This window comes from Varroa destructor, unplaced genomic scaffold, assembly GCF_002443255.2.
Source record: "Varroa destructor unplaced genomic scaffold, Vdes_3.0 BEIS01000002.1, whole genome shotgun sequence".
Classification (NCBI taxonomy): Eukaryota; Metazoa; Arthropoda; class Arachnida; order Mesostigmata; family Varroidae; genus Varroa; species Varroa destructor.
Window position 1 is genome coordinate 42941042 of NW_019211455.1, and position 25868 is coordinate 42966909.

Here is a 25868-nt window from a genome sequence, read left to right on the forward strand (position 1 = left end):
ACAGATACGATCCTTCTGAAATACATGTGGCTGTGTTTATATTGATCTGAATATCAAGTCTGCAAAGATCCGCCGGTGTGGACGGTACGGAGTAGTGTGCGCGACAAGTGTTACCTAAAAACGTTTCTGCTACCATTCCATTATTTGGAGCTGACAATTTGATGTGGCTTTAATCACCTGGATAGAGCTGAGAATAATGTCGTAATAGAATGGCTAATTCTGGTGATATTATCTTACTGACGAAAGGAAAATGCAGCACATGAAGAAGGTTGTGCTAAAATTGATCCTTTATTAGTAAACAAATCAATCAGGCTATTTAACGAATAATGTCTATTTATGCATAGAAGCATCGAATTCGCTGTTAAGGAAAAACGATCCGTCATTCTGATATTCACGGATTGCACCGATTGTTCGAGGTGCTTTTTCACGATGAAACTTCTATCACAAAAACCTCGATTTAAAAATAATATATACCAAGCATTTACTCTATCTTCCACTGTACCGCCACAGTAAGCCCATACTGAACACAGTTAAGCTCCTTTTCTGAAGTGCTTAATTGACGTGGCATTTTTGTGAGGTGAAAAGTGAGGATACATTGTTAAATACACATTTGTCACTTGAGGTCATCGACTACTTTTTCACGTATTTCTTGCATGCTATGGATGTTAAGGAACTGAATCGTGAACGCCAAATCCTTGAAGTTCAGCAGGCCGAAATAAAATCGTTGAGACTTGGTGCAAGCGTTTACCGTCAATATGTTCAAGGAAGTAATGTCTTCTATTTAACTTCAAGGATTGATATTAATACGCATCTCAGGGAAAAGGAGAAACAGTTACGTGAAGCGGAAAAAAATATTTGAATTCATCGAGAAATTCATATTTCTTCTCAGCATGCAATACCGTGCCGAGTGTGGCATTGCCATAAGGCAGATGTCAATAATAATCATGGCTGTCTTTTTCCAAAGCGCCGATGATCCTTTTTAATTACGTTGTATAGCAGACTGCTAATATAGATGGGTGCAACTGTAAAGAAATAAATCACAAGTCGTTCATCGAAGCCTGTGTGTATTTTGACTAACCCTCGATCATGTTGTTCTTCTTGTATTTTACCTGTATAAAGTTACTAAATCTATATGTTGCGATATAAGTCGCCTGTAAATTGTTAAATATAAGAATATATAGGCCTCCACTTATACCTACCAAAAATTAACACACAACACTGTTCAACGTAACCTGTGCCATAACTATGAAGGATTGGATTAAATTTGGAACTTTTTTCGATTTCGATTTTTTTTAAAATTTTCGAAAAGTATGAGTATATCTCTAATACAAAAGCTGTGTCGCACCGTTCGAAAATATCGTCATGCTAAAACATGAGATTCATAATCGTTACGTTTCATACTAAATGACTTATATTGTTTTATACTTTACAACAAATATATTTTTAGGCCGATAATAATAGAAGTACAGGACGAACTGCGGCCTCCCCCACGCCTATTTTGGCGTTAAAAGATTTTCTCCCCAGGCTAACGAAGATCAAAGGGTCGAACACACGATAACAGTTATCTCATCGCAATTATTGTGCTCAACGTATTTGTTTCCCTTATGTAGTTTCTTCTTTAGCCTGTCTCAATATGTTCAGCTATTTTTTTTAAATGAGTGGTTACCTAGTGTACTACGTATATATATACGCTAGAAATGGTAAGCAAAAAGACATTTTTTATGGCTTAAATTTTCGCATCCTTCTTTTCTTTATTAAGAACATATATCTGTACCGATATGCACATAGCTTTTTTTTCTCTATTACACATTATCTTACTCTTTTTCCATTCTTACTCCAGTCCTCTGAAGTACCCCTTATTTCGAACTCGGTTATTTGTTCACTAGAACCGTCCCGTTTTACATTCTACAAAATATGTACGCTCAAGTGCCCTTTGATGGAGTTAGCAGGACACATTTGTTTTCCAGTCGCAAGCCTCGCATTTTAAACGGCCACTGGCTTCGTAGAAGTAATAGTTAATCTATATTCAGTTGTGCTTCTTTACTGAAATATCCGTTATTTGACATATTATAAATTAACCTAATTCTGTCGTTTTTTTCAACGATTTAAATAGTATTGAAAACGTTTCTTGTATTTTCTAATGTTTGTATCCTTTAAATTAAAATCAATGTCGGCTTAAATTGCTCGTTTATTTAATTCTTTATATTGTACACAGGTATTTTACCCTAAATGCTTCGCTGCACATTATTATATACTAATAATACTACTTTACTATTATTATTTTATAATCAACAACCCTTTTTACCTGTCAACAGTTTTAACTTTATCGATTATTTCCAGGAGCTCTTCAGGTCCCTTAACTTACATCATATATATATATATAAATATACATTAGAAGGATGTAATAAAAATTGCGTCCACGGAAAATGCTTTGACAACGGCTATCTTGCATTGGGTACATCCTTATTCTAGCAGTGTAACTGTGTGCCTGTTTCGTAGAATTCATTGGCTAATTAACGTTCATTCCCTTTTAGCATACGCGTACCTACTAATTAATGGTCGCCTATTTTATTTATATTGGCAAGAAGCTGTCATAATTATTATCATTATGGTATAGACAGTAGCAATATCGCATATATGCATTCACATAATTTGGCGTTTCTGTTGAGCCCATAGCCGAGCTAAATACACTAACAGAATAGCTATATTCAAAAAGCCTAGCAGCCGCTTGCTAGTCGATAAAAATACACTGGAGATTTGACTCTTCCTATTGGTTCATTTATACATGCAAGTTGATATACAAGTGTAACAGTTCCGTTGTTCATCAGTAAAAAATTCACCGGCCAGTTGGATAATTGTGATGAAGAAGTTGTACCTTGACTCACACCAATAATTCATGACGGGTGAAACAGATCTAGCTGTAAACGAAACTCTTGTTGAAAGAGAATGACACTTTATCAAAGATGGAATAATGAAGTCTAACATTTTTTCTTGCTACTAGGTAGTTTGTGTCTTTCCCTTGTTTCTTGACTTTTACTGCCCGGATAAAAAATAAAATTTTGATCCGTTACCTATTATATATATATATATATATATCTAGCGAAGGATAATAGCACGATGTAATGCTCAGAGTGCAGTGAGGTTCTAGTCTGCGGCGTAATTAGATTTACTCAGCACCTTGAGGGCTTCTGCTTGGCACGAACACAAATTGTTTTATAGAGATCATTGTACGCTTCGAAGATGAACGGCTCCTTAATAGGGATTTTTAAAAGAAAAAGAGAAATATTAGTATCATAATTTAAAACAAGTATACCAAAAATGCATGCATTGGTTAATATATAAAGTTTCAAAACAACCACCTACATTCTATGCTTTACACTAACAAAATGCTCTCTCTCTCTCTGTCACTCATATATATATATATATATATATATATATATGTGGATCGCGTTTCAAACAAACAGATCAGCTTGCCAAATTTTAAGCTCAGTCATTTTGGGTTATGTTCTTTCCCAGTCGCTTGAATAAGAAAGTAATATGTAATTATTCTCTTCAAATCATAATATGTCATACATGAACAGGCAATAATAATTCAAAGAAAAACCCAAACAATGAAATGAATCAAATTACTTGAGGCAGCAAGCGCCTTCAGATGTTTAACTGCCGCTAATGCTTCACAGTATTCGATCATTACTACCAGGCTTTCCACGAGCAACCTGCGGGGGCTGAAAAGCCTCACTGTTACCCGCATCTCGCAAGTGCTGCATACTGAGAAGCCAGATCTGGGGTGTAGGGCGTATGCTTCGATATTAACAAATGATACATATTCAAATAAAGTAAAAACTTATTGTTGTAAGCAAAAAACTAGAGATTAGTGGCGTTGTATATGGCGCTTACAAATTGTAAAGTTTTAGATAGTAGTCTAATCTATAGTTACAGTACAAACGTTAACATTCACAGCTGATTGTTAGTAACATTGACTGACATTAACTGAACGCAGAACATCTTATTACCATATAATGATATTTAGCAACTATCCAGCAACTAACAGAAGAATCCATAATGGAATAATCTGGACAACTCAACTAAAACGAGACAGAGGTAAAACATTGGCTTGTAGCGAATTTGCAGCTATAAATTGTCGTTAATTGCCTAGCGGACGCTAGATAAATCTGAAGCGCTAGAAAATCTGTACCTTTCAAATGTTAATTTAACGTATGGTATTGAATAGTATGAACGAATTGCCATGATACCCGATCACCATTAGAAACACAATTTTGAGGGTGAACAGAACGACAAACCTTAGCATATTTATCTGAGTCAAAAATGATGCCTTAGGCAACGTTTTAGACGTTCACATAATCATTAAACAATAAACAGCTTTAGTTCAGATACGTTTCAAGTACAAAAATCCTAGTCCCTCGGTCTTCGACTAAAGGCCACATTGAGAAAATTTGCTGACCAGCTCTAAATTCAATGTCCTGATCCGCTTTTCCGCAACCGATTAGCTATGCCGTTCTCATATAACATCGAAGTTATACCCCTTAGCAATTTTGGTGACCATAGAATTATACGATGAAATGTCTGCTAGTTCGACATAAAATGTGTGTCATTGTAAAAAAAAAAGGTCGTCTTTAAAACGGAATAAGTGGTCCGTCCACGTGAATAGTACTAGACTTGGTCGTGTGTTATGTTCTGCTCCTAAAACTTACCTCAACTGTTAAGAACGAATCGCATAAAAAAACATAGGGTTCAATAGCTTTCTTGCTTCTTCTGAGGTTATTTTAACGAATTGATGCGAAATGCTAATTTAACCCAAAAGCAGTTGTATTCTGTGAACAGGTTTACCGTTCAATAACGACAAAATAATCTAATTATTTTTACGTTTTAACACTGCAGACAATAGCTTAGACGTAGCTAGTGCAAAGGTGTCAGTATGTATCGTGAGAAAATAATATTGGAAAGCTAAACGGTCTACACGAAAATGTATTACACCCAATTGAGTTCATCTATATTTAGCGCTTATTCTTTGCATTCAGCTTGGTTATCAAAATACATATTTAGATCATTGTGTAGAGTTATAACTATTTGCAATTTCCAAATCTCTTAAAAAAAATATTTTTTGATAAAATTTAGGCAGGTCTTAGTCCGATACTCTTGCGCGTTGAACGAAACATCGTTGAAACATAGAATACCCATAACGACCTATTCTTTCACCAGCCGTTCTGTTAATGCATATTTCATCAGAAACTTATTTGGCAAAATACATACTCCATCAATGAGAGTGGACGGCACAAAATCGAGCTGGCTTCCACCGTTGATTTCCTTCGCAGTGGCTTGAGTCATTACACCCATTTTGGCCAGAAGGTCCTTGCCCTGAAAAGTTAGCATTAAAAAATATAAATCGTCCCTTATTCGCACGAGTTTAGATGTACACGTATGTCATTCAAATCGCAATTTTCATATCGGAGCTATCACGCACATATATCCAACGCAAAATAACCCACTCAATGAACTCTCGTTCTCCCTAGTTTTGTTTCTTTAAAAATCACCGTAGGCGCCACAAATCGAAGTAATATTAAGACAGATACCCATTTAGGGCTATGATAGAGGGACGGATAAGCTTAGCGGGTACAGCATTTAGAAATAACAGGCCAAGGTCTTACACTGCCGTGGAAAGTACCTCTAGATTTGAGGCTTGTTGTCCGTAAATAACACCTCCACATTAATCTACTATGACCGCGAACCTGACAAAGGTACATAATTAAAAATAAAATTGTTTATTTTAAAAATTTCCCTAAGTCTTTTTTGACTCACCTGTTGACCCTTCGCACATGCATGTAGAACTTCATAGCTAATAGAGTTCTTGGCGGCGCACTGAAAAAAAAATTGATACGAAATAGAGTAGAAATCGCATAAAATTTCAGTGGACTAAGACTCGTGATTGCGATAGTGCGAACGAAAAACGCCGATTATGATAGGCAAAAACAAATGAATAATAATGTCTAAACAGTTTCTCTTGTACAAGTAGGAACACATTAGGACAAAATTAAATAGATGGTTTCTACCTGTTCAATGTTTTGCCGCACGTCTTGCCGGTAACTCATCGTGCAAATGACAAATTCGATCACCTGCTTTTTGTTCTGGTGCAATTTGATGGCGCAGGCGTGGAAGGTGTTGCCTTCGCCTGGAATGAAATTTGGGATATTGTTGGAGAGTTTATGGTCCAAACCGATAGCTTAAAAGCTTAGAATAGTTATAAGTGAAGATAGAATTAAATTATCTGAACCTGATATAGTATTCAGTTATCGTAGGCGACGAAATAAACCAATTTTCCCTAGATTAAAAATACCTACTATGCTCAGGGGTACGTAAGATGGTTTTGGGTTTGAAACCGGGTATAGGCACGTCCTGTCTCATGCTAATAGTGAAGCCACACGCTCGAAGTAATCTAAAACATCGGTATTGAACGTAAAACCCGAAACACTTCAGCATTTTGGAATATTCTACAGAACTCGTCCGAGCAGTGTGTGTCGCGTACTCCGTGACTATACGATCTTTTAATTAGCACTATATAACGAAGCTCGTTCGTTCCTTCATTAAATTTGAGAAGCTTTTCCAATTGGATGTATCAGGGCGAAATAGGGATGGCTAGCAGGGATTCTAACGGCCAATGTATGCTAATTCGCTGGTATCCAGGCTTGATTCTTAGAAAAAATTCCACTAATTTATCCAAGTTCATTTTCATCTAACTCTGCCCTTGACATTGTATCCCATATGAATAGCTATCCACGAACTGTCAAGGAGTCCACTTATGTACTATAGATATATAACCACAAAGTACGCCTTTTCTTGGCGACAGGCGTCAGGCAATAGCGAGACTGGTATAGTATGTCGAATTTGTGTAATATGCCGTGGGTTCGAATCTGGAAAACTGCACAAAACATTTTTACAGAAGGGCTTCTTTCAAGGAAATACCTCCACAGTAAGGAAAGAGTAAGATAAATCCCATAAGAATAGGCCATATGGAGGCTGTAATGCTGAAGGGTAGAACGCAAGCACGTCATAGGCTCCTATCGTAGTAGTACCGCCTAGACAATTTTAAGGCTACCGAAATTCGTTACGCACTTTAGATATTCGAAGGGTATCAACGAAAAAAAATGTACGCTTCCAATAGGGAATTTTTCAAAGTATTAGTGTTGCACGCTTCCAACATGGCATATATATTTCATTTGCATACATACCTGTATTTTTATCTAGTTTGTATGGAACGTGTACTGATATCATATTGGCATTTTACATCGCGATAAGAAGCAAGTTCAGTTCTTGGAAGGCTCAACAAATTTTTAAACTATTCCGTTGCCAACTGTGACCTATGTTCATAGCTGTTAGTCGTAGAATTTTACGTTGAATCACGCGCTGGTATAAGCCAGCCCATAACGTCACTGTAGCTCCTACAATTCCTTGTAGAGCTTATGCTTTAATACAATCCTGAGACCAAGTCTACGAACAAAAGACGTGTATGTCTGGTATAACATCGTATCTTTACAATCAAGCGGTTGATAATGGGTACTCAGTCTACAAATCACTCACACTTGTGCTTTCACAACCTATACAAGCGAAACACATTCAACGAAACGGTCTCTCAACGACTTAGTAAGTCAAAACGAAGGTAAATAACGTTTTGCATAATAATAAGCAGTTTCATGATAATAGGTGTATCATTTAAATACTTGGGAAATTATTGGGCAAAAAAAGCTCTAGCCGTTCTTCTTTAGTACCTGACTAATGGTGCTAGTAGTGATTTCTATTTGTATGAATATTTACAGCAGTGCATTTAAACTTAATAAAATTGTTCGATTCAAGTGAGATTCGCGGGATGAAGTATTTTATATAGATGTGAAAGGTAAAGCAAAAATCTGTCAAAAAAAAAACAGAAAAAAAGGAAGCAATCTGGTGTTGCACTCTTTTTTCAACCTATTCTCAGATTTGCCCCGTTTTATGTATTGTATGTAGATGAAACCAGTAAATCTAGTCGACCCAACGTAGCAACTTGGGTTTACTTACACTCTTTGACACCGTGTTGGCATTGAAATTGTAGTGAAGGGCCCTCTCCGCTGGTAGATGCTTTACCGTAGGGAACCAGTACAAACTCCACCTAAGACAAACGCGTCAAATTGAAGCACAATCAAGCAAACGTAAGTTCCAAGTTGTCAGTCATATGACTAGCGCATAGATGAGCTGCGCACTTTATAATCATCACTAAAGGTTGTAAAGTAAGGAAAATAAATTACTGATAAAGGCTCGATATCGATTACAAAGTCTGTGAAAGCGAATAGCAGCAGTCTATACGAATGGCCCCGGCATATTTTAATCTTTCATTTTTGATATAGTTATGTTAATTCCTTAGGCATGGCGTTAGGTACATATTGAGGCTTCATCTAATGATATTAAGAATCAACCGACCGTCCGCACAAGGCTAACCTAGACGCGGTAAGCCACTGCGCATAAACACACCTCGGGAAGCAAAGACAAACTCTTTTTGACGCCTTCCCTCATGATCTGCTGCGAATCGGGACAGTGCGTCTCATAAAGTATCTCCACTCGAGTCACTGCCGCGGCCTGGAAATAACAAAAAAGTAAGCGCGTTATTATAGGAGGTAAAACATTTAATTTACAGCTGTTGTCGGGATGGCGCGTTTGCCTAGTAAGCTGAAGGACACTTAAAGAGAAGTTGTTTAGATTCGAAACAGGACACAGGCACACTTCGTACTGGAAGGGACCATTCCTCTGGACGAATGTTTAACTAAGACTGCGGCACCGGCTGTAACAAACGAATAATTTATTATAGCCAATACTATAATATTAAAGTGAGCTAAAACGTTAAGAAAATTTGATGTACAGAAACTACAAAGTTAAGGATGTTTCGTAAACAATTTCATTCAATTCACGTAACAGTAATTGGCAAACCATACGACAATAAGACTGTTTTTGATTTAGCTCGTTCACGCTTGGGTTTTCCTGCAATCAGAAAATTTCCTTCTACGAATTGCCATAACCCTAAATCACTGCATGATCCTTAAATAAGCTGAATTCTTCCATTTTACATTTCAATGTGCCACTTCAGTATTTCCTGTGGTTAGTTTTCGGACGTTAAATCATTTGGGCTTTTTATTTGTGCAAAGCTGGATACATGACACAAGCAATTCGAAGCCGCTTATTTTGCCCGTAATAGATACGATTTATAATATAGCGACAATACTAGCGGAGGGGACTATGCAATTTTTATGAAATTAGACAGTGTGCATTACTCTTAGCGGTTTAAGTTGCACCATTTCTCCGCTTTGCATAACTCTGTGTCCACTTGTACTCTTGCATATGCGACCCACTTTAATCATAATAGGCAATGTTATCTATCCCATTTCGAGACAGATGATCTACGGTTAACTGAACAAGTTGACTGCATTGATTGTTAATTCACGTTTTTTCTAATATAATTATCAGTCGATTTAACTTACACGAGAGTCGTAGCATTTGGCATAGCATCTCTTGAAATTTGCCGAGCTCATTTTGAAGAATTGCATTTATTTAGGTATAAAGCATACACTAGTGTTAGTTTTTTTTTATCTCAATGATATACGACCCAGTGTAGCAGAGTGACAAGCTTGCAATATGAAAAAAAATGAGTTCGAAATCAACGCCGATTCAGATCAATCATAGTTAGACAGACTAGATATTATCAAATTCCCAGCTATTCGATACAAACAGGAAAATTGTTCTGAACTTTCGCATTTCATCGAAGAAGCACTCGTTGAATGAAGAATGAAACGCAACAAGCACCTGTATAATAAACGTTAAAGAACAATGCCTGTCTTGGTTTCGTCAAATTCTGTGTTGGTTACAAAAACTCTGACTTCACATACGCTTCAAAGCAAGTGGGCAACGAATCGTTAAAGAGCTAACAAAACTATATGCTTTTTATACGCAATTATATGCAATTTTAATACTATCCCTCCAATCACTGTTTGCGGTTGCATTCGAATTAAGCTTTTCTTACTATATTCAAAGCCTGTATGTGTAACACGTATTACCTCGAAAAATTTGATGCAAGGATTGCTGGCCTTTTCGGTAAAAGACTTGATCGTTTAAATTAGCATGCCAATAAGTGAACAATTTCGTACGAAAACCAAAATGGTTAAACTCGACTTAATTCTTCATCGACTTTTCGATCGGCCTAAATGCTATTTAACCAACAAGCCATAATAAAAAAATATTGCTCGCACCAACGCTATGTATGGCAAATATGTCCTACGATAGGGCTAAGAGGTTTTAGTCCTTTCAGGAAAAACTACACGCTTGCAGTTACCTTAAATATTGCCAATTAAATTGGGTACTTCAACCAAAATTTATATCATAAGACTTATTTGGCCGTGTGAATGATCTTGGCCGATTACAAGACCAACATGTTTCGTATTTGATGCGAACTTGAAACTCCTGTTTCAAGTGCGGAGCTATTTTTGTGACTTCGAAATGGATCGAATCAAATGCTAGCGTTAATAGTAGTCATAGTTATTCGTAATATACGGTCGCTCTATTTAGCTACTGCTGCTTAATACCAATGAATCCGTTATAGACTCGTTAATTATTTAGTGTATCAAGTAGTAGCAAGCCATACCTTTGGAGCAATCTCATGGTGGGGCTAAAATCTATCCACAGTTTCAAAAAAGTCATTTGACAGTATTTTGAATCGCTTAAAAATGTGATACGTAGAGACATAGAAGCTAGTACAAGTACCATAGGCACTCAAACTGACAAGCGAGCTTCTTCAAGCTATGAAGATACTCGTTCATCGTGTATATTATTTGATGAGGTCAGCAGTTACATTGTTGTTGCTATTGATAGCGGAGCTGAATCTACTCTTCTCCAATCCTTGTCCGTTCTATTATATACCGAGAAGCATGACGAGTGACGATCATCACCAAAACATCCTAGAAAGTTGGGGAGAACAAAGCAAAATAGCTCATATTTCTACTGCTTTTCCATTTCAATTTATCCAACAATGAGAGATATATAAACACGCATCCTTTGTAAATAATACAAAACACACGGTGAAAATTTACATCAACTAAAGCTGTTTCCAGCGATATGAGTTTATCGCAACACGTGAGCTATCCAAATCCAGCATAATGTGTGATACAGCACCGCTCGATCCAACACCCGATCCAAGCTTTGCCCACGCCACTATTAAGATAAATACACTGTCCTCTTTACCTCTTACATGCCATCAGTCCGACCATGATTTTTCACCCACTACCTTTTACAGCGGCGCTAGTGTCTCCCGCCGATTTCTGGCAGCTCGCACAAAAAGAAATTGCATGGGGTAGCAATATTCGATTTCCTGTATTCGAAGTAATGAGGAACCCAAATGATTCGCTTCGTTTAATATTCATTATTCACACGAAACTAAAGCTTCAGTATCGGGCTAAATTTAGCGAATTGCTAGGACGATTAACAGTGTGACCCGTCTTAAACGACACATGTAAAAAAAACAACAGTTCTTCCTATTGTAGTGTACTGCGTTTGTCTATTTAACTGCACTATGCTTTACAAACCATCAGCGCTGTCTGTTGTTACTGTATTGATACTGTTTGACAACAGTATCGAAAGTGCCCGAGCTAAGGGGGTTAGCAACAGTTACGATCAGTTAAATTTAGTAACAGCTCACGAATAGATTGGTACAGGTCGTTTCTGCTACTGCTTCTGTGGATCGCGTGTGGCCCCCGGAGGGATCGACACTTTGTGATAGATCTAGTATAAAAAGGTACATAGTTTCTGTATTTTAACGAAACGAATTAGTTACGTATTGTTGGAACATTACGTTTATGTAATCATTTTGCGATGGGATAGTGATCTGAGGTGCCTCAGATTAAAGCAATAAACGCAAAAACATTTGTATTTATTTAGCGATTAAGTGCAGGACAACTCATAACAGATTTTATATTGTGGTTATGCATGTAAACTTTTCTGTCGCTTTTATCAGCCATAGTCTATATAAGAGGTAGTCTCAGCTTTATTGTAACCAGCTTCTAGTGCTGGCCCAATGCTTCGAACATAACCCCTACATTAGTTCAAAAATCCAGAACATAACAAGAATCGAGTAAAGATTTATGTGCGGCAAACAGGCTGCAAATATTGATCTCTGCTGTCCAGTACCAAAAAAGTTTTTTATTCTGGCTACTGGTCGGTGCCACTGAACGAACTACCCTGATACTTGGTGTTTTAATAAGCGGTACTCAATCCACAACGCAAGGGTGAATCTGTCGGCAAAGGCATTTTTTATTCAAATACACACAAAGATCAACTCATTTTAACCGTTTGCGTTTGGTTTGTAGCAGTTGCCCTAGATGGGATAAATATAAAAAACAAAACAATGAATCCATTGGAGTAAAGAGACATGCGTAGTCTCTCCATTTTAACGCCACATGGTCTTCTTTTTACAAATTTAGATAAGTGTAGCTCAGTTGTCAGGTTTATTGATGAACTAGCGCAAGCGTAACATATTTCACCTGGGCAGTGGACTCGGCTATCTACGAAGTCCGTCTGTCGGAACTGAACTCGACATTCGGCCTACACGAAATAGCCTTTATCCCAGTAGCGTCCAGTCGTACATAGATTGTGTGGAAAAAAAAAAAGGAAAAACGTCAGCGCGTGTGTGACCTTCATTATCGGCATAAGCATACCAATCGTACGCGATTCCGACAACCACGACAGACACGGAGAAAATTTCCGATTTCGCTAGTTACTCGAGCAAGTATTCCTTAGCCAAGGGCGCACAGAAAGCACAATTGGTGTAAGCCTCGCCTGCAGATTATTTTACAGACGAGACTTTCATAGAATTCTTTTTATTGCCTCAAGTTGCAATAGATAGACTCTTGCCTTCGTGGGTTCGCACGGGTTTAGCCGTCTATCACTGTCTTAATACAGGTTGGCAAATATAAGACCAAATATGAGCTTTTATAATTAAACTATTTCGTCCCCACGTTTTTACGCGTTTCAGCGTCGCTAGCGAATCGTTGAACCGCTGATTCAGCAATAACAAAGATATTCATCTCCGTTAGCAGTCAAAAACAAACAATTTAAGAGGAAAGAGGGCAATACGTTTCGCGAGCGTAAGGCGGCAGGCTGTTGCCACAATTGCGAAAAATGAATCTGTTTCAAAGGTGGCTTGTGACGGTACCCAAAATACGAAATATTACCATTAGTACTCCCGTAATAGCGCAATGAAATCTTCTGTGAAAGAAAACAGCGTGTTCCGCGTCGTATCGACGCATCGCGTGGTACAAATAAACTAAAAGGTAATTTTTATGTGAGAATACCTTTGTCGTGGACCAGTATCGATCTTCAGATGGTTAACAAGAAATTTCTGAAGTAATATTCATTTGCTCTCTCTTTGAGTTGCAAGAATTAGAGAAATCGAATTACACCGCAAATCGAAATTAGACAACAACCATCAAAAGTGCCAAAGCAACTAGTCATCATGAGGTGTTCAGAGTCGAATGCTAGCATATTCATAAGCAACGATGATCTCCAAGGATCGTTGATGACAAACTGCCACGGTATTCTTATAAGAAACAAACACAATGAACATGTCAGAATCAGCAAGCGTTTCCGGAGCATCCCGTTGGATCTAATAGCACCGAAATTGTACGGTGAACATTTATCATATCCCGCAGTGAACCATAGCAAAGAACCTACAAAAACTATAATTATAGTCTTGGCCGTTTTCTTATTATTATTATAGGCCTTGCCTGCCACTATTGCTGGATTCCTAGCTACCGCACTGCGTACTTCAATAATTCTAACTGAACCAATCTTCAACGAGAATAGCTATCGGATAATGTTGCGGTAGCTTCCATTTGTGTCACACCCTGGAACACAAAACAATCATTCAAGCGCAGCACTGAGTAGTAGTTTGCTGTCGCTGATGTAAAATCACCTATAAGAGACGGTAGCTGTAGCCTTGAAACGCAAACACTCATCCGAAAGACTGCCTTCGCGGGCAAGAGCTGACTACCCAATATTCTAGGGGTCTCTGGATACTGATTTACATGTTTATACTCTGATCAGTCGATGAAAATAACACACAGCTGTAGCCAGTTGCAAGAGAATTACGCGGACAATCCAGAAAACTACCAATAGACTGCCAACGAAAAACAACGAATGCAGAAAACGGATGACTTCGAGAGGCTCGCGCAAGATGGCCGATTTCTTATTATTGTCATCTATTAATTTGAAAATTGCTCCTCGGAATAATTTCCTTGTGGCACAGGACTTGATCAGAGTGGCGGACTTATTAAATGCACAATACATTAATCGTGTTGGGTTTGTGCTATTTATGAAGAAAGATGATGGGACTAAACGATATTTATAGCTCGTTTTTCTTTTAAGGGCGTGTCCAATAAAACCGCAAGCTCTCCTAAAGCCTTCCAAGCTGGCTAGATCTTCATTGGTGACCTCTTGCCTGACAAGTAAATATCAGCAACAAGGAGAAGGAGACACCAAACATATATACAACGACTTGAATCATAAGAGCGATCGAATTTTAGAGGCCCCATAATACAAAGGTCATTCTTGATCTCATTTTGCTATCCATTAATCATTTGGTGTGCACACAATTAGCCACATACAAGGTCAATTCAGTTAGTAGATATCAATTTAGAGTTATGTGCATGAGTCCATTTTTTTTAATTGCGATGTACAATTATTTTGACTCACACTATTCATCAATCTAATATTATTACGGGTCGGTGATACTTGTGTTTGACAGGCGCGGTTCTATGAAAATACGCGACCTGCGTTCTGCCTGGGCAGTTAGACCATACGCAACTTTCTGTCCTGCTACATGCCTTAGCACGCTCAACTAAATTTGATCGTTCGGATCGTGACCGTGATTGTTGATGAGACGTATCTATTTGGTTCTCGTTCACTTACTGTAAGCACTTTTGAGTGATGATGAAGTGACAGAACTTGGCAAGTGACTTAATCGTCACTAATCAATTGGATTTGTGTTCTGAATGATATCCGCACGACCAATCTATAGTAGTTTTACTTCTGGTATATTAGGTGTTAGTTCAAATGGCTGGCTCTCGCCCACAAAACTACGTGTCTTTATATCTGGCTTCTATAGTAAAAGTTTTGATTGGCAAGTACTAGTATTTTCTACACGAAACGCTGCTTCTTTCTGTATGGACATAGCTTTCAGAAAGCACGAACTCTCAGATGCCCGCATTGCTCATCTACACGAATGAGCAGTCCATTAAGGAAAAATCGAGTGTTTGACTGGTTGACAATTGCTTCTATTCGAGCTTGATGCCTGCCGCTGCTATGGGGACTGACTGCTTTCATGCTCCACTGACGACTTTCACGAGCCTGAGACACTTCGAGCTGTGAGTTGGCCTTAAGTTAAACTTCCGTCCCTCTGCGGTACCCCTGTTCAGATTTGACTACTTCCCATGAAAGATTTCCTATTGGGGAAGGAGCTGTTTCTGTGGCTCTTGAAGTATGGCTGTGTCCAAAAAAGACTGTTACAACTGCGATTTAATACGAGTACGGAAGTGTAAGGACTACATAATAAATTTATTTTGTGCAAATCTATTTACAATGAGGGACATAATGTGTTTATTACAAGCGATGAACTTCGCATAAACATGTATATTGAGAATTCCCTCCAGTTCGATAGTCTACTCTTTAGCGTTTGTTCATACTATCACCTTTGCACAATTGCCTCATTCTGTGCACTTTCCATAACCTTCACCGGCTGTTTCCATGTAAAAGCTGTTCAACAGAAAATCATTGACTTACCTAAGGCGCGCATTTTTAAATGTTAGATTTCTGTAGGCCGCGCAATAAGCGCAAGAGAGCAAGTCATGACGAACGGCAGCCTTCGATCTTGTACCAAACCGTTAACTTTATCTCAACACTTAGTTGACCTTCGTTAATATATTGTATCGATTGTATTTTTGGTTAGCGATAGTTTAACTGTATTAAAAGAAAATACACTTTTGTCCAATGCATGAAATAAAATCCTGGAATAGGCAAGAATGAGATGTAAAGAGGCAAAATGCTCTCCAGTGGCGAGCACCACATCCATATTGTGGCGCGCAGGAGAACCACTCATTCCAAGGGAACAGGTGCATAGGCGCCGTCTCTGTGTCGCATCTCCCCTATCCGAGCCACTGAAGAAAGAATGTAATCCATTTGTGTTGACATAAGCAAGCTAAAGCAAGCTTCGGTATAAAGCCGACGACTCGCAGTCGTCACACAGGTGGCAGTATTTTTATTTTTAAGTGTCAGATCTAGTTACACATACAATAGTTCCGAGACTCTATTGCTTCTACCCTACTGTGGTACCCCCCTCCTTCCCCCCCCCCCCCAACATCTACAGTTTCTATGACCACATCCTTTTGCCTAATTCTCACCGTTAGAGATGCAGACGAACTCGTTGTGCAGAGACCAAACAGCGAACAGCCGAACTCGGTTTGTAGCGCGATGAATAGAAGGGTTAGCTGAAATATCGTCGGCAACAACAACAACAACAACAACAACGCAACCATAATACCAGGCGTAAGCACCGGTTATGTTGCCTAGGATATTTTTCACCTAATCCTACTAATTAACACCCATACACAGCCCGCATTCACAGTAAAATCGAATTACTAAAAACAAAAAAGCGTTCATCAAAAAAGTCTTGTAGCAGACGTGTTCCATTAAAAACTTCCCTCTCAAAACAAAAGCTCCATCAGCAAAATTGTATAAATGCAGGTACCTCATTAAGAAATTACCAGTCGAATTTCGCGTGCAGCGTTACCATTAAAAACCCCACGGTTGAAAAAAAGAGACCCAGTCATTTTCATGCCGGTATGTTAGCATGGCAATGATACCTACAACAATACCATAAAGTTAAACGCACATAAGAAGACGTCTATCTTTTTTACAAAAAATAAAGACCAACATCTATGATATGATAAATGTATAGAGAAGCCTAACGCTGGCTGATAAAAATAAGGAGATCATACAGTATCTACCCTTCTCACAAAAATGTTAAAGGCAAGACACGCACTGAGATATATCGATATCTCGCTCCCGCTAGCTAGACAATGACTCTTTTAACTAGATCAACATTAGATTTGAATTTCATTGCTCCGACCCACACGACCCAAAATCTGAAATCATGAAAACTGTTTTATCCTGCGTCGAGCAACAAGGCAAGCTACTCGTTTACATAGTGGACAAAAGATGCATCCGTTACCTGTACGGAAAATGATTTTTGCCATGCTAAAGGATGTCAACAAGAGGACTGCTAAAATCAGATCATCCAACAACTAATCAAATTCACCCTTACTACGCTAAGAGGAGCAGATTAATACATTTTCGATATTCCAGCAGCGCAGAAACATAGTAGTACGATACTACCACTACTGTTTATCGAATAGTGGTGCATGTAATCCAAGAATATAGTCGGAAGAACAATTAACTAACAATTTGGGAATCCTCACTCACTCACCCTTACCTTTGATATGTAATAGTTTAGGATCAAGTGTTCGAACTCAAATGGATATACAAATAAAAAAAGTTCTTCACGCTAAACTAAAGAAAGACGTTACAAAACCTTGAGCAATTTGAATGCGCCGGTACGGTTTTCCATCAATAGCTTTACTGTCACGGAATTTCCTTTATCGCGCCGATGTTTCTACCTCAGGCTTGATTTTATTGTCTTCGTCGCGAGAAATGTTTCGAAAACACAAATATACATTTTCCGGTTATTGTCAGTTCCCAAGACGGCTGCGGCTGTGACCATACGACGCACACGGTAGGTGCGATTGACTGAGGTCAATGGATAGAGACTTAACATGCCATAGAGGAGACAACAAAAATTACAAACTTCTTTGCCAAAGTAAGTGCATGCATTGAGGAACTTTACGTCATTCTCAACAAGCCCGAAAATCAACTCAAAAGCGAATACGTTCACGTAAAACATCTATGATCGAGAATAGAGTGTGCCAGATACATATTCGCTTATTGCTGGCCTCCCGGCCTCCTGACTCATTACGAACCAACCAATATTATGTTAACTACAAATATCGTTACTCAATCATTTCAAGTTTCGGTATTACGATAATTGCACTTCATCAAAACTCGATTTCTTAAATGGTCAACTATGTGTGGATACATCATTATATAGCAATGGGAACAGAGCTTTTTTGCGCAAACGATGTCACAGCATGATCAGGTGGACCTGACCGATGATTCGAGTCACTGCGCGCGTCTCCATTGTCACAAATGCTCAATGTTTACCATTCTCTAGGCGATTTCAATTCTACTACGATCACAGAATTAGGGGTATTGTCGTCTGCAACGCGTTCACCCATCGCTCTGAACATCGTTCGGTGCACCGTATCCACTCCGCTAACTGACGCTGGCCGGTGGTCGGTTACACGGCGTAATACAGATGGACGAACATAAAGCCGAATATGTCCGGTCGTATTCTTCTCTAACTCGAAAGGTGAGCCCTGGATAGTAGCGGTAACGGATGAACAAACAATACTAGAATGGCATTATGCATTAACAATAAGAATAAAGTTCAGAAAATGCTACGAGAATGAAGCAACGATTTCTAACAACTTTGAAGAATAGTCGTTTTCCTGCACGGTGACTTGGAGTGCTTAGCCTCTCGTTGGGGAAACATTAGGGCGACGCTCGACGACAGGCGTCCTTAAACAGAGAATCTCGAAAAGTCACAAATGGAACAGTCTTCACGAAGTAAACCCGTTTTTTTACCGCATTTATCCCCCTTTGCAAATATAAAAAGACAACAACTTTTTCAAGCGAACAAGAGACATTTATATATATGTATAGGGCGCAGCAAGAATATCTGTAATTCTAGTTCAAGCTGTCAAAAGACCGTCGCTCCACCTTTTATCGGGTGTCACATTCTGCTAAAGAACCTTTGAGTTTTACGCGACAGCGGTTTATAAAGATGGTCAGTGGTTTAGGCGGTTGTTTAAAGGTAACACATCAGCCTCTCAGTCTAAAAAACATAACTGATGAATTAAATGGCGCTTTGTATAAAAATTGCAAAATTGCAGCAGTATGACGCGTAGTCGTTGACACCTATTTGTCCGAAAAGATCTAAACGTCTGTCTCCTAGATTAAGAACATAAATGGGACACAGCGATAAACTTGAGCTTCTCTCGTTAGAACTAATATTCACTAGAAGTGATTTGCTGAAATCGATAACATGCCATGACCACTTTTTTTTTCATCTGACAATATATAGGGAATAAAATAAATCATGGTGTCCAATAGCATCTTTCTAACAAATGCTATGCTATCAAGACATACAGGACGTTCCGTATCGAACTGCAACACAGGCAAGAATTGATATTATATCGATAGCATCAGCTTATTGTCTGCTCACCTAAAATAAACACAGGACCAACCGCTGGCCACACATCACGACTGGGCCTATCTAAACTACACGAACACCTACAAAAACTAGTTTAAACTTTCTCAAAGCTTTACCATCTGGTTATAAATACAATAAGACCATTATAGTTTGACAAATACGTTCCGGATTCTACCCGAATATTAAATGATAACTACTTATCGTTGTTTTTGATTTTGCTGCAGCGTTCAATGTAATTTGAAAATATAAAAAGTGCTCGCCTTTGCCCAGGGCAAAAGGAGTTCGACATATGAATTTGAAATATACCACCCACTAGAACTTCAACGACGCGTTTTATGGGCGCATAAACACGATTATACATTTCAATAAATTTTACGAAAAAGAAAATTATCGTTTCGTCTTGCTGTAATGGCTACGTCTTTATGCATAGGTAGCTTCCACTCCATTCCTTTGACAGCTTTATTCTATATATATATGTTAGACAATCTTTTGACTCCCACCTCTGTAACCAGATTTCCGCCTCATTCTGAATAATAGATGGAAGCTAAATTTCTATGGTATGATCGTTCACTCTAAGAGGACCGTGACCGGAAGCACAAGAATTTGATTCGATGCAATTGCTTTTTCTTTGTATAAAACCAGCCATTCTCTACTATCAGTCAAATTAGAAATGGTAGCAGGGGCATCGAGCCGCATGGTCTCTTATCACAATTCCGCGTTTGAAGCAGCTACATGTATCGTAGGGCTTGTGAAAATCTAGTTCCCCGCAGGAGTGAGCAAGCGATGGGACGATGTAATAACTTGAGCGGCCATCACTGCCTTCCTGCATCTTTCGGTAACGTCCGCGGTGGAGCATCTGCCGTTCGTGAGTAAGAGTAAACTATATCATCGTCCAGAAGCCGACAGTTTCCATAAAAAGAGCTTTTAAATAAACCCTATTGTCGTAGTGTGTTTCGCTACTTATCTTTTTTACGCAATCGTTGTTATACGCTAAAGGCGTTTTCACCAATATGTCAAATGCTTTCACACCGGGTATTTTGTTTTCAAAAATCGAAAAAAAAAAAAAAAAAAAAAAAGAAAAAAAAATCGAAAAGACCAGAGCAGACGGAACACGCCTACTTCGTACATAACTAATTGTTTTCATTATAACGAGCCCCAACGAGTATTCTTCATGTATAATATGTCCATTTCATGATTCTCTCTAACAGCTTTTTATCCTTTGATCCCTATTCTAGCAAGATAGATCTTTTCACCAATTATACTATATCCGCCGTGACATTGACTACAGTGATTAACGTAAGCCAGGCAGGCAGCTTGATACAGGTAATGCTTAGTTGTCCATCGCTCAACGGCAGCTACAACACCAATAAGAATCACCGTTAGAATATGAACAAAGATTTTATTCGTAGAATGACTCGAAGATTCTTGTGGCCGTTTGTTCCCCATATTAGCTCTAAATGCATCACATAAGCAAAATCAGCAACGGCATCTACCGTTATGTCTGTTTATCCAAACAGCATCACCTACTTATCAGATATTCTACTGGCAACTATCTCTGGCCTTCGGGCTCTGGATCTCACTCCATTTGACTGTTGTAGTTTGCTTGATTTGAGAAACCGCTCCACAGGCGGAGATTCCGGTTCTTCTTCGAACGAAGGCACGTGAAACGGCGTCAGCCAACGTTGGCTTCACGTCATAAAACTACTGCTATGTGGTGCTGGTGCCGCTTACCATCTATCGGGTCTATACGAACAAAGCTCGCCATGCGACAAAACGCTATTTCGAAACATATTGCTGTGTTAAAATACTATCGTCTAACAATGCAAAAGTTCGGGGTTTGACGGAGCGAGACTCGGTGCCCTGGGAATTGACGCCTACCGCTAATTGGCCTAATGACGGCCATGTAGGAGGACTTGTTATAACAGAGCCATACCCTCAGGTGGTCTGGCGTTACACTTTTTCAGCCGACCGGTGGCTTGCAAGCCTTAGCCACAAGTGTAGAAATAAGCTCAACCCAGTATGTGCTGTCCAACCCAATTAAACAAATAGTATTTGTATTATGTCCTGGGATGTATTTAAGTGCATGTCTATGAGCGAAAGACGAAAATAATGTCAGAAATGTGATGAAACGCGACCCTCAGAGGCAAACAACTGACGGTTGCAGCTCGTGCGACTTCGGGCGACGTGCACAGACAAATGATCGTGGTGACAACTGTAGTGATGACAGTTGGTAGCAAGTGACCAGTAGAGATATAAGCTGGTTTTATATTTGAACCAACGCAAGTGATCGGGCTTAGGTCCGGCATTGATGGCAAGGACTTTTGAAGGGCAGGGGTGCGTAGAAATGGAGATGTGTTCTTATACGAATCATTTATAATTTGAATGGCATTCTATAGATAAATTAATCGCCACAAACATTGCTATTTCGTAGGTACGAGAAGAACTAACTAAAAACAAAAACAAACATCACGTACAACGATTATGTTAAAACAAACAATAGAAGAATGTTATAATGTTGCCTGAAGCTGTCAGAATCAACCGTTCGCCTCAGTTGCTCCACGGGTCATAGCGTAGGCCAAACGACCACAATATAATATTGTCACTAATGACAATGTGACATTTCTAGCCGTAGCTGACTCCCATACTAGGACAACAGAACAGAACGACTTGCTATATCACTCGAGTAAGAGGGTAAAAATAACCGAAGGCTTCATTGAGTCAACTTCGCGATGTAAACATTGTTTTTTGCCGTAGGCAAGCAACAGAATCCGGACAGCTAACAAGAAGTGTAGGGCATCGGGGAAAAACTTGTAGCCATTTTCTTTTAATATGAACAATAGTATAATAGTAGCATTTAAGGATACGAAACGTAAACACTTTGCTGTCGAGAAACACCTTCCAGTTGACAGCATTTGGTAACACAACGAAGATATTTAAGATAATTGCCAAAAGCCGTAGCTGCTTGAATGTTTCAACTTCAACATATATATTGATAGAACGATGGCAACCGATGGGATGTGGTAAAGTAAGCCATCTAAGTTAGTTTTCCTCCATGATTTCTATCGCTCTTTCTAACTTAGTTAACTCTCGTCCTGTACCCAAAGATCGTCCTGTATGTTAGGAGTTAGGTTACGCAAGCATAAAAATTGGTATCGGCACCTAGTCCAATTTGGGTTGGTAAAGAAGGAGCAACCTAGAAGGGGGCGTTCGTACCCGATTGGCACGCACCATACAGAAAAAGCGTAAAACTTTCCCATCTCCATGGAAAGCTAATCGCCAACTCCAGTTACTGATAGACGGAAACGGAAGCGTTGATGGGGGCAAAAGAAGGATCAACTAAATTCTATGCAATTAATCAACTCGGCTATGAAATAAAACACAAAGTGGTCTCCATACAGCCAACGTAGTTAGTTTGGTTTCAGGTAATTAACTCATAGAAGCAGTGTGTAAAACCGATCGTCGATTCGAACGCAAGATTACGCTGTAAAACAGACAAGACAATTTTTTTTTTGTATTTTCCCTCTGCCAGATAATTACAGTAATTATATCCGATTAAAACGTGCTCCCACTATAAAATTATGAAGTATATTCTTACCAAACTTCAACATTATCAGGGCAGAGAATGCCTCCCTTATTGCGCCTTTTAACACGTCGGCTTCAATTTTTGCTCAGTGTTTTTGTGTGGTTATCAAACACACTTCAGGGCCACTTACAATTTTCTATCATTTTGCGAATTTTATTCATATATTTATTCTGGTAGCAAACAAGAAGCCGGCAGAAAAACGCTTCGCTTCGACCGTATAACTCGCGGCAAGTCTCTGTCGACAGAATAAGGAATGATCTTGGCAGAAGTGTCCTTGTCGACTATCAGTTAACTGTTTATAATCTACGCAGCATAACGCACTGCAGTTACGGCCACTACGATAGCAGACGCTACGTAGCAATAGTTTGAAAGAAGGAACTGGGCAGGTACAATTTTCTGTCGTTGGACATACCATACGCCAGGTGCTTGTGATCCGTGTCGCCTGTGTTTGTTGTTCTTGTCACAAATTTAAAAAACCGGATAGAAGTAACGAGAGTGCAACCATGAATATAAAATAAATATTTGAAGGGTTTTACATGACAACACCTCGTGTATGTGAATATCACATGTTCTAGGAGCACACACTTAGGCCGATTCCATTATGTAATTAAAAAAAAAAAAGTTATTTCCTGTTAAAACCATCGTTACATCTACGATGTGCCGTGACAACAATCAATTACTTGTTAATAAAAAACTTCCCGACAGACAGCTTGCCCTACTCTGCCCACTGAACAATATGATAACAGCCTAGGTTAGTTCGAATTATGAAGCTATGTCAACTTATTATTAAGTTATGTCAATTAAGCCAATACCGAAATAAGTGACTCAACACGGATACTGGGTCCCGTCTTCGAACAGATGTAACAAGTATATCATTAGATATGGCTCACGATAGTGGAAATTGGAGATAGGACATCCCAGTTGACTTAATGTTAATCTGCAGCCATTATGATAATAGCGAAAATTTGCAATTCCTAAACAAAGGGCAAGTTGGATCTTAATTGTGCATTATGTACGACAAAGGGGACGAACGAAGAGCCGTATCGTGTAGGACTTGACTTCGTTTACTCAACTATACATTCTTCGATTCAGTCCTTGCGCTTTGATTCTATGCTAACCGGTCCAATTATTATCACCCCGAACACAGTCGAGGTCAACAAGTGCATAATTGATCGTTACCATATTTACTATATTATAATGGTAAATTCACACACAATGGTATTATCGACCAAACATGTAGATAACTATATGATAACTAAATAGATTTACAGTAGGACTAGAAGATCGTACGTGTATCGATACGTACAAAATGATTGATCGCATCATATACTCATTAAATTGATCGGCACAAGAGACCGCCTCGCCCGTTGTCTCTATAAACAGCCAATTTTTTCATTAGCTTACCTGCTACTTTACCGTATTGACGCAGTGACAATGACCGCGGAAATTTCTACACGAAACAATAGCGACATGTTAATAGGCAATAAAGGGCAACATTGTTCTAATCGTGTAGCTCGCGGACTGGTCATCATTTCATACGACGCCTACAGGCAGTTGTATAGTAATCGAACAAATCGACTTCAAATGAAACAACTTGGAAAACCTCAGCCTTCCACTTACCTGAAGCACGAGGACCGTAACCACGAATAGAATAATGCTATCGCGCCGAACCATCACTTCTTCGTTAAACGCGTATAGTCTCGGGCCGCGCAATCGTTTTCCGAATAATTTCTTTTTCGTATTTTTACAGCTTTTGTTATATTAGCGTAGGCAGAAATCCGGTTCGCTGTTGACCTCTGCGCTTTGACAAGTTCCTTCTATCCGATGTGAAACGGTAGATTCCCGAAGTCATCGATACGAACTACGTAGAGTCAACGCACCCTGATGACGACACACTATCACAAAACCGTCGTTATCATCAGCTACTTCCGTAATAAAAATAAGTTTTTTACTCTAACCGTCCTCACTTGTGATGCCAGTTTGCACAATTTCTCTGACGCTGATACTGCTCAACCCAGTTCCTACTACCACCTGTGCAGATCTCAACTTGATGATATATGTACATATATATATATTCGTACCCAGATGGCCTTTTCACACTCCGTACCTCAACTCCGATGTCAGTCACTGGCTATCAGTCGCAACTTGCGACCAGCCCTGCGAAGACAAGGCCTGCTTGTTGTTCAGTCCGTGTACCTTGGCTCGAACGTTGTCGTATTTGCACGGGTGCTCATAAGGTCCTTCTATCGACGAAGTGGAGTCACTGGGGCGCGATCACACAACGAGACGTAATGAGACGGACTCGAGACACAACATCCCTTTGTGTCAGCTGTGAACTTCGCTGACTCCGCGGTATGGTGGCAGACCGGCGTATGTCCGATATGATTACCTTACCTCTGAATCTATTCGACAGTCATGGCGAGCCGCGGCAGGCGAGTGTTTCTGGCATTCGAACAACTCGGTTCACCCTTTTCCTACCATATTCGCTTGTCCAATGCGATAAGCAGCCGTTTTCAGCGGCCACACGCAAACAGCGGGCAAGTAGCAGTAAGAACGGTAGCAGCTACCCAACAGGCATGGCTTATGTGAGAGAGGGCGACTGTTAACGAAGCTAAGGGGAGAGCGAATCGCCTGCAAGTCGAGAGAGCGAAATAAATTGTGGCCTGGCCTGCGGTGTGATCCAAAACAGAACGTCAGAATAGCATTGGCTCTGGCGATTTGCTCTTAAGAAAAGGCTGGAGGCTTTGAACCTCGCATGAACGCTAAGGTCATATTGTCATGGAGATCATAACAAGCAAACTCCTGAGCTTTAATTATACA

At 39.3% G+C, this 25868-nt stretch overlaps 1 protein-coding gene across 4 annotated transcripts; it reads right to left on the reverse strand.

Moving 5' to 3' along the window:
• Positions 1-2170: 2170 nt before the first annotated feature.
• On the reverse strand, positions 2171-25607 carry LOC111244716 (GILT-like protein 1). 4 transcript variants are annotated; one of them, XM_086979187.1, is made up of 9 exons: positions 24669-25607; positions 16479-16565; positions 8518-8622; positions 8068-8158; positions 6069-6187; positions 5818-5877; positions 5272-5376; positions 4014-4085; positions 2171-3251 (listed from the first exon to the last, which is right to left on the reverse strand). In XM_086979187.1, the coding sequence occupies exons 1-9, from the start codon at positions 24720-24722 to the stop codon at positions 3171-3173; spliced, it is 774 nt and encodes a 257-aa protein (XP_086835313.1). In that variant the 5' UTR covers positions 24723-25607; the 3' UTR covers positions 2171-3170. The 4 variants fall into 4 exon arrangements, with proteins under 4 accessions (XP_086835313.1, XP_022647801.2, XP_022647799.1 ...); XM_022792066.2 differs by lacking the exon at positions 16479-16565 and having other exon boundaries at positions 24669-25604; XM_022792064.2 differs by lacking the exon at positions 4014-4085 and having other exon boundaries at positions 24669-25601.
• Positions 25608-25868: the final 261 nt, after the last annotated feature.

What these genes read in the sequence shown, in the direction of transcription:
- LOC111244716 (XM_086979187.1), bottom strand. Translation starts at nt 24,722, where the DNA reads ATGGTTCGGCGCGATAGCATTATTCTATTCGTGGTTACGGTCCTCGTG. An exon ending in GTTTGTCTTTGCTTCCCGAG is followed by an intron (nt 8,159 to 8,517) that starts GTGTGTTTATGC and finishes CGTTTGTCTTAG; the next exon opens with GTGGAGTTTGTACTGGTTCC. An exon ending in CATGTGCGAAGGGTCAACAG is followed by an intron (nt 5,377 to 5,817) that starts GTGAGTCAAAAA and finishes CTAACTTTTCAG; the next exon opens with GGCAAGGACCTTCTGGCCAA.